General features: G+C 43.0%; 1 protein-coding gene across 8 annotated transcripts in view; it reads right to left on the bottom strand.

The window, feature by feature from the left end:
• Positions 1–470: 470 nt before the first annotated feature.
• Positions 471–9,694, bottom strand: part of LOC106576856 (protein O-GlcNAcase) — a 40,657-nt gene continuing 31,433 nt past the window's right edge. For 6 of the 8 annotated variants that reach the window (XM_014154334.2, XM_045700675.1, XM_045700674.1 and 3 more), the window contains 6 exons: positions 9,011–9,096; positions 4,511–4,615; positions 4,102–4,193; positions 3,701–3,893; positions 3,212–3,371; positions 471–2,841 (listed from right to left, as the gene is read on the bottom strand). In XM_014154334.2, the coding sequence (XP_014009809.1) occupies positions 2,705–2,841; positions 3,212–3,371; positions 3,701–3,893; positions 4,102–4,193; positions 4,511–4,615; positions 9,011–9,096 (773 nt within the window). In that variant the 3' untranslated portion in view covers positions 471–2,704. The other 2 variants (XR_006760301.1, XM_045700676.1) reach the window with 2 other exon arrangements.

Below are 9,694 nucleotides of genomic sequence, written 5' to 3'. Positions count from 1 at the left end.
CTGAATGTCTTTGAGTGGCCCAGCCAGAACTCAGACTTGAACCCGATCGAACATCTCTGGAGAGACCTGAAAATAGCTGTGCAGCAACACTCCCCATCCAACCTGACAGAGCTTGAGAGGATCTGCAGAGAAGAATGGGAGAAACTCCCCAAATACAGGTGTGCCAAGCTTGTAGCGTCGTACTCAAGGCTGTAATCGCTGCCAAAAGGTGTTGCAACAAAGTACTGAGTAAAGGTTCTGAATACTTAAGTAAAATGTGATTTCAGTTATGTTTTTTTTGGCAAACATTTCTAAAAAGCAGATTTTGCTTTGTCATTATGGGGTATTGTGTGTGGATTTTAGAATAAGGCTAACGTAACAAAATGTGGAAAAAGTGAACGGGTCTGAATAATTTGCTAATGCACTGTAATAACTGTTACATGGTTGCAGCTGTTTCCTGATATGATTACTTAACTCGACACCCAGTCATATCACCTTTTCATGAGTTAATGTTTATTAACAGTTTTCCTTTCACATACAAAGTGTACATTTTTTATCAATAAACTCCTCCCCACCAAAAAAAAAAAACAATGTATGTATCATCAATGTAGGCCTATAATTGAAGCCCTTTCAAATTGCAGCTATACATAAAAATCTGCAGATGCAGGAAGAAAAAGCAAAAAAAGTTCACAATAGCACAAGCAATGACAAAATGTCTGTTGTTATATAACACACACACTTAAGGAAAAGTAAATCATTCAATACCAGTGGAGAACTAGGATACGTGTTGCTATTCTCTCTGGGAAACGTACTTACTTGTCCACCACAGAATACTAGTCCAGAGGGTGATGAGTTGGATGAATAAAGCAGACTAAAAGGACTGCAATCTAACTAGCTCAATGTTTAGACTCATTATAGACATTCAGGCTGGCAGAAGACAAAACCAGGTAACAAGGTATTCCTTTAAAAGCATGTTCGAATTGACATGTCTATGTAGGTAGTGTCCTAACCAGGAGAAGAGCAGCCTCTCAGTAGCTTGATATTCAAGTGCGTGCAATGTTGTATGATAATGCAGATGGAAATGTGGCGTACACAGCCAACATGGTTCCTCATTTCTGCTTGGCATGGAATCACATCTGTTCTACATAGTATCTTTCTAGCTGAACATTCTGTCCTCCTGGATAAGAAGCTGGTTAGTGGTTAATGTTCCTCACCGCATCTCGTGAAGTTGAGAAATAGAGCAGCTGTATTATAGAGGGAGTGCTGAAGCATCTAAGCTGTCTCGTCCTATTTTCACATTAGAAAATGATTGAGATGAGGCTCATCTCTCTTGGTTTAAGAGCGAGAGCACTGGATTAGTGACAAAATCTAGAAGTTTTAGAGCGGATGGCTCACCTTTGAGGCAAGGTGCGTTCATTTTAGCGTGCACCGGGAGGGTGGAGTTTGCCCATTTTAGACCATCCAGGGCACCAGGCAAGCTAAAATGAATGCACCCATTCTCATGTCCCCTTATGTATTTGTCAGGTGGATTGACAGTAGACAAGAGTGCATGATAATCCTCTGTGATCTACAGTACAGTGCAATAGGCCCCTTGGAGATCTCCACAGGTACAAAAATCCTATTGAAAGGCAATACATAAACATAAAAAAGCACTGTAAAAAAGCATGGCCAAAAGCAAAGAGTTAAGGGAATAGACTGAGAACCATGTTTTTAGTGAGTGGAAACATATGACCAATTCCACATCTTCCTCTCTTCAAGGTTATTCATTTCTACTCAGGTGGGTTTCCAGAAAATAACTCTCTCGTTACTAAAGTCTCCTTAAGTTTCCTTGAACACTCAAACATACACTTTCCTCTGCAGGTATGTCACGTTTTAAGTAAACTATTGAGGAACCTGTAACACACCACAAAGAGACAAATGTTTTTTTTCACACTCGGGAGTTGAAAACTACAGTATTAGGTGGAAGCATAAACCGCTCTTTACTCTGTAAGCTGTCGGGGACCACCTGTTCAGAGGCCCCTTTCTTTGTTTTTTAAAGGCCCCTTTTCCCTAACTTCCCCCCATCAGCTAGGCCTATACCAAAGTGCAGTGTCAGGATATACGGCCAAGTCTCAAATCACTCCCTATTCTCTATACACTGCACTACCTTCAACCAGACAAAAATAATGTGTTACATTGAGAAGAGTGCGCAATTTGAGATGCAGTAGTATCTAAATACACCCCCTGACAGTGTCTGCGAGAGACAGACCCCCCCATTCGGCTGCTGACAGTCAGGTCACATGGTCTGAAAGGCTAATGGCACCTGGCCAGCTCCTACTTCATGGAGCCGCATGGGGATCAGTCACTGCCACTCCACTCTGGACACCAATGACAAGAGGGAAACCGTCCACCATAAACACACACGGCTTTACAAGGCTGCAGACGACTACTTTGGCTCTTACAGTTTGGGATTCTGTTTCAATCCGGCAGAGCTCTGGGCCTCTAGAGGCAGCAGAGTGAATCTGTACAAGCTGCTTTGTTTCTGATCACTATCTAAAAACAGGGATGCCTCTAGCCTTGTCTAGTCCAGTTGGTTGAAGTATAAAATCGTCAAGTATTGGTAAGTTTGTAAAAGTAACAGACAGTTTTCCTTAGCCCAGATGACTGAAGCTCTCTATACAGCTCCATGGTTGCTTTGTTAGCCAGGCTGTCTCAGAAGCTGCGTCCCGTGATGTCGTCGTTGTCCTCAGAGGCTGCGGCCCATGATTATGTCGTCTTTGGGGAAGCCCTCCATCTTGGCGACCTCGAAGCAGCCCAGCTTACTGTAGAAGTCTATCATCCTCTTGTCCGCCTGACGCACTTCACAGAACGCACCGATGGAACCTGGGGGGAGAGTAAACAACAGATTAATAACATAAGTAAGTAACAGTTACGGTAACACTACTTAAAACCTGCTGATATGCTTTATGTAATTTGTTATAAGCATGTGTGAGCCTTAATGCACTATTAAAAGGCTAATAATGTCAGGTCTCTATGTATGACTCAAAATGTCTGGCACTTACAGTTAGGACCATTACGAGATGATAATACAACATTACAATAAGTGGGTCCTACATGCTCATGATAACCATCCTTATGCATTATAATTGGGATGAAGTTTTCGATAGTAGATTCACAGATGGTTGCGAGGGACCATTCATAGATTAGCAAATGTGCTTGATTGATTGAGACAGGTTCTGTAGACACCACCTACCATTGGCCTTGAGGCAGGAAAGCAGGCATCCCATCATGCTCTTGGCCACGCTGGGATCGATGACCTTGGCATGGATGTCCATCTTAATGAGGGACGGGAAGTTGGAGAGGAACGACTCTGGGAGGCCCTCCTCCTCCTCATGGAAACTCAACATCATCTTCTACAGGAAGGAAAGAGAAATTGTGTGATATTTTAGTCATTGAGCAGACGCCCTCATCCAGAGAAACGTACAATAATACCCTTTCCAGGGGAACAATGCCCACCTGAACCGTACTGCGCTGGCTTGGTTATTTTCCTTTCACAGGCCAGTCCAGTACAGCTCTGATTGGCTCAGTTCAGTAGTGTGAAAGGGGTATTTGTGCATTTGACCAAAGTAGGCAACAGATATCACGTTCATTGCGCAGCTTATTTAAAAAAAAAGAAAAGAATAAGTGTCACAGTGCTAGGAAAAAAAAAAGGGAAAGAAACTCAGTCAACCCAGTCTCCTACCTCAGCATCAGAGAGGTCCTTCTGGCAGTCAGGCTTGTTGTATTTCTCCTGCATGGAGGGGATCCAGCTCATCTTACACTTCTTGACGAAGGGCTTGACGTCCACGGTGCCCAGCGCATAACCACAGATCCCCTCCTCATCCTCCAGGACAAACCCATAGTCTGGACTCAGGTTCAGGAACCCTCCTACTAACCTGGAAAAACAGAGAAACATACTGTTAGTTAGGTATACTACATTGAAAAGAAACTCCAGCACAACAATCATTTTGCTGCACAGATTGAATGAATATTTTTTTACCACCGTTTCACTCTCAATAGAACCTACATTAGGGTGAATCGTCTCAGCTTCCATTTTTTTTCAAAATAATGTTGGGCGACAACTAAAATAAAAAAAGTCCTTACCTGTCTCCTATGAGGTCTGGCTCCTCTCCACCGAAGGGCAGTTCCTCCACTCCTTCAGAGTACATCTCTCTGCAGATCTTATACACTGCATGCTGGAACACACACACACACACACACACACACACACACACACACACAGTTCGAGAGGACTAAGCACGTGGCATTTACAGGAATAGAGGAGACTGCTGACAGTCCAGGATGGATGGATGAGCAGGCCTGCAGATGAGCCTAGAAGCAGCATTTAAAAATGAGGATAGCTCAGATGGGAATACCAAAAGCGTGCCATTACACCCAGTATGTTCAGCTAATCACTGAGTGAATACAGGAATCTGTGATCCAGAGGGGAATTTACAGTCACCCATACACACACACTGATGTAGAGGAAAAATGCTGTAAAAACTCTCCTCACCTCATCTTTAGGATAGCAGGGCCTGATGGAATAGATTTTGGATGTTGGCAGTGCGGGGGGAGGCTGGAAGAAAAGATCGTTTGCCCCGTCGATCGGCAAAAATCTCTGTCGGGGATCAAAAGAAACAGTTTCAGTCAAACTGACAACAGGCACTGGGGTCTCTGCATTCACCGTTTCAGACTCCTTTGCTACTGCTGGGACACTGTGGCACCAACAACAGCTGCATGTCAAAGGAAGGCTAAACCAGCCAATGGTCCAAGACTTACTGCTGGCTTCTGTGGCACTTTTGGCTCAACAGTGAACAGCAGCAGCAAATCATTACATCTGTTCTTATGAGAGCATAGCGCATACAGCATGTTTTCTTTTTAAAAAGACAGGAATATGAGTTATAGGTGTATATTGGAAGAGCAAAGGCTTGGTCTCAGAAAAGGTGCTGCTGGCTAAAGGAGATGTTGCTGCTCCATTCCCTGTGTCTGGTCTAAGGCATCGCTTAGAGCTGTTGCGCTGCTCAGGGCCGGGCCCATGGCCCTCCTGTAGAGAGAAGTCATGATGCTGGCACTGACAATGAGACAAAACTCCAGGAGCAAAACACTATTCTAACATACAATGTCTAGTGAAAGTCTACGCAGCCCTTGCGCAATGTTCACATTTTGCTGCCTTAAAATAAAATTAAAAGTAAACATTCAATTGGATTGAAAAGGTGGAATAGGTTGTGTACATCAGTAGGAAAACAAAGTGAAAGAAAAATAAAAAAACATTTTCCAAATGAATAAAACAAAAAAATGTAGATGCCTTGATTGCGTATGTTTTCACCCCCCAAGAGTTAGTACTTGGTGGAAGCACCTTAGGAAACCATTACAGCTGTGAATCATTTTTAATAAGATTCTACCACCTTTGGACAAGTCCATTGTTTTTGTCAAAATTGCTACAGGTCAGTAAACTTGGTTGGGGATCATGGATGGACAGCAATATTCAAACCTTGTCTCTGATATCAAGCAGATTTAAGTCAGAACTGAGACTGGACCATTCAGGAACACTCAACAACTACTGGAAAGTCATTCTGGTGTGTATTTGGCATTAAAATGTGTGTATTTTCCCACTGAAAAATCCAGGGTTAGGTATTCAGAAGACCGAGGCAGGGTTTCCTCTAACGTTTTATCTGAACCCTTCTCTTTTTATATTTTTTTAGATTGTGACAAACTCCCCAGTCCCTGACGGTGACAACCACACCCATAACATGATGCCACCACCACAATACTTAGGAAACACAGACGATAAACAGCATTGCATTCACTCCACATTACAGGCCTGTATGACAAAGTGAAAAGGAGGAATCCTGTGTTAAAAAAAATCCACTCCAAATCATCCATTCTGTTTGCATCAAGGCCGTTAATAAATACTGCAAGACAACACAGCAAAGACAATAACTTCTGCTCCTAAATTTAAAGAAAAACAGGTTTGGGTCAAATGCAATACAACACAGAGTGAAACCCTATATTTGGTGGCAGCATTAAGTTATGGGTATGCTTTTCATTGTCAGGGACTGGGGGAGTTTGTCAGGATCCCAAGAAATATGAATCGGACCAAAGCCCAGGTAAAAAGTTGGAGGAACACCCACCTCAGTCTTCTGAAAACCTAGCCCTGCGATTGATCTTTTTCAATGACACACCAGAATGTCTTTCCAAGAAGTGTTGAGTGTTCCAGTCTCAGTCATGACTTGCATTTGCTTGAAAATCACAGACAAGGTTTGAATATTGCTGTCCATTGTCTATACATTTTTCTTTAACTTTGAAAATGTGTAGTAGATTGTGTAGATTGGAGAAGAAACAAAAATCAAATTGAATCCCTTTTTTGATTTAATTTTAAGGCAGCAAAACATGAAAACTGTGCAAGGGGTGTAGATTTTCATTAGTGACAGTATATTAAACATCAGATACAGCTGAAGACCAAGTCTGAAACCAACAGGACCCTGAACAACTTCTACACCCAAGCCATAAGACTGCTAAATAGTTAACCAAATAGCTACCCGGACTAACTGCATTGACCTTTCTTGCACAAACTGACTTATCACATATGCTGCTGCTATCGTTTACTATCTGTCACTTTATTCCTAGCTATATGTACATACAGCGCATTCATAAAGATAACTTTTCCCACATTTTTATGTTAAAGCCTTATTCTAAAATTGATTAAATAGTTTTCCCCCCCATCAGAATTTTTTGCACATTTATAAAAATACAAAAACTGAAATATCACATTTACATAAGTATTCAGACCCTTTACTCAGTACTTTGTTGAAGAACCTTCGGCAGCAATTACAGCCTTGAGTATTCTTGGGTATGACACTATAAGCTTGGCACACCGGTATTTGGGAGGTTTCTCCCATTCTTCTCTGCAGATCCTCTCAAGCTCTGTCAGGTTGGACGGGGAGCATCACTGCACAGCTATTTTCAGGTCTCTCCAGAGATGTTCGATCGGGTTCAAGCCCGGGCCAGTCAAGGACATTCAGAGAGTTGTCCCGAAGCCAGTCCTGTGTTGTCTTGGCTGTGTGCTTAGGGACGTTGTCCTGTTGGAAGGTGAACCTTCTCCGAGGTCCTGAGCCCCTGGAGCAGGTTTTAAAATCAAGGATCTCCGGATCTCGGTTTGCGGCGTTCATCTTTGCCTCCATCCTTACTAGTCTCCGAGTTCCTGCAGCTGAAAAACATCACAGCATGATGCTTCCACCACAATGCTTCACCGTAGGGATGGTGCCAGGTTTCCTCCAGACGTGATGCTTGGTATTCAGGCCAAAGAGTTCAATCTTGGTTTCATCAGACCAGAGAATCTTGTTTCTCATGGTCTGAGAGTCCTTTAGGTGTCTTTTGGCAAACTCCAAGCGGGCTGTCATGTGCCTTTTACTGAGGAGTGGCTTCTATCTGGCCACTCTACCAAAAAGGCCTGATTGGTTGAATGCTACAGAGATGGTTGTCCTTCTGGAATGTTCTTCCATCTCCACAGAGGAACTCTGGAGCTCTGTCAGAGTGACCATCGGTTCTTGGTTACCACCCTGACCAAGGCCCTTATCCCCCGATTGTTCAGTTTGGCCGGGCAGCCAGCGCTAGGAAGAGTCTTGGTGGTTCCAAACTTCTTCCATTTAAGAATAATGGCGGCCACTGTGTTCTTGGGGACCTTCAATGTTTTGGTACCCTGCCCCAGATCTGTGCCTCGACACAATCCTGTCTCGGCGCTCTATGGACAATTCCTTCAACCTCATGGATTGCTTTTTGCTCTGATGTGCACTGTCAACTGTGGGACCTTATATAGACAGGTGTGTGCCTTTCCAAATCATGTCTAATCAATTGAATTTACCACAGGTGGACTCCAATCAAGTTGTAGAAACATCTCAAGGATGATCAATGGAAACAGGATGCACCAGAGCTCAATTGAGTCTCATAACAAAGGGTCTGAATACTTATGTGAATAAGGTTTCTGTTTTTTATTTTTAATACCTTTGCAAACATGTCTAAAAAAAACTGTTTTTGCTTTGTCATTATGGGGTATTGTGTAGAGATTGAGGAAAACAATTATGTAATCAATTTAAGAATAAGGCTGTAACATAAAATGTGGAAAAAGGGAAGGGGTCTGAATAATTTCCGAATGCACTGTATCTACCTACATTACCTCAGACCCCTGCACATTGATCGGTACTGGTACCCATTGTACATAGCTAAGTTATCCTTAGTCATTTGTTATCTATTATTAATTGTATTATTTCACGGTTTACTTTTCTATCTCTCTCCATTTTCTTTCTCTCTGCATGGTTGGAATGGGCCCTTAAGTAAGCATTTCACTGTTTACGAAGCATGTAACAAATAACATTTGATTCGATTTTTATTTGAAGACCAACCAAGTCTTTTAAAAATCAACTACTACAAATAAACATGTAAAGTTTCCAACATGGGATATCTGATCTTAGTCTAGGAGTATCGTGTTTGCTCATGGAGTTTTTTTTTGAGCGGGCGGTGTCACTTGCGTTCTCGCTGGTGCTGCGAAGGATACCCTTGCGTGTGCAAAGGGGAGAATTTTGCACAAAGCTTTTCCTGCAAATAAATGAGATGCCATGGAAATCTAACCCTAGCAATGCCACGCTGAGAATAGGCAGAATACGTGCCCCATGGAAAAGCAGCATCTCTTCAAATTTTCAGAAACTTTAGGATTAGAAAAACACTGCCTTGGAGGGACTCCTTCAGCTTTTTATGGTTTCAGTTCACCCTTTCCCTTTTCAGACTGATCGGACCATACCAGATGCTGGTTGGACCAACGCCTCCAGAAACTCACAGGCACACTGTCAGTGGTATACCCCTTCCTAGTCATGATCAGCCCACCTTAGACAGACCAAACCCTTTTACATCTGCAGTGCGCAACAACCACTTTCTCTTCAACACAAAACCCGTAATTCATTTTCTTTACTAGCATTACAAACAGTTTTATAATCTGTGAAGTCAGTGCGTAAGCAAATACCTGGAACTCTCCTGCTAGACCTCCCCTAAAGGCCCAAGGCTCTTGGTCTCCACTAAGGAACTGTGCAGTGGCCTGACTACGGCACCCTGTTAGGAGCACACAGCGGCGGAGGGACACAACATTACCATGGGGACCAGAGATAAAACGGGACTCACTGACAGGTCGTGGGGGGGGACGACTTTGGAAAATAATGATAACCTATCACTCCAAAGAAAAGAAAATGCTTTTTAAATTATATTATATTCGTATGAAAAGGGTTTGGGTTGGACTTTGGGCTCGAGCAACTAAAGCTTACTTTGGTGTTTCTCAACTGGGAGGAATCATTGAGGTCATAAAGCCTGAATCAATTCGACAGTCGGATTCTGGTTCACTTGCAGTGAGAACTTCCAAGTCATTCATGCTCTAACTAGCATAATCTGACCTTAGATCAGTGTCTAGGGGTAACTCGTCCTACCGTGTAAGCTTCAGCTGCCGTTGCCCCCCAGCACCTCATCTGAAGTCACATTCTCATCTAACCTGCCTCATCACATGACCAGGGAGCAGGACTCAAAACAGGAAGAAAGAGAGGACAACTGGGAGAGGACAGCTCTGTGCAAAGACAAAACTAAAAGGGGTGCAAAGTTCAGTGCACCTCAAGTGCTCTCTTGATTGGAGAGTACCTACTTTGGTGTTGGCACGCCCCTC

This window comes from Salmo salar, chromosome ssa18, assembly GCF_905237065.1.
Source record: "Salmo salar chromosome ssa18, Ssal_v3.1, whole genome shotgun sequence".
Lineage (NCBI taxonomy): Eukaryota > Metazoa > Chordata > Actinopteri > Salmoniformes > Salmonidae > Salmo > Salmo salar.
This window is presented reverse-complemented; position numbering and strand designations above follow the sequence as displayed.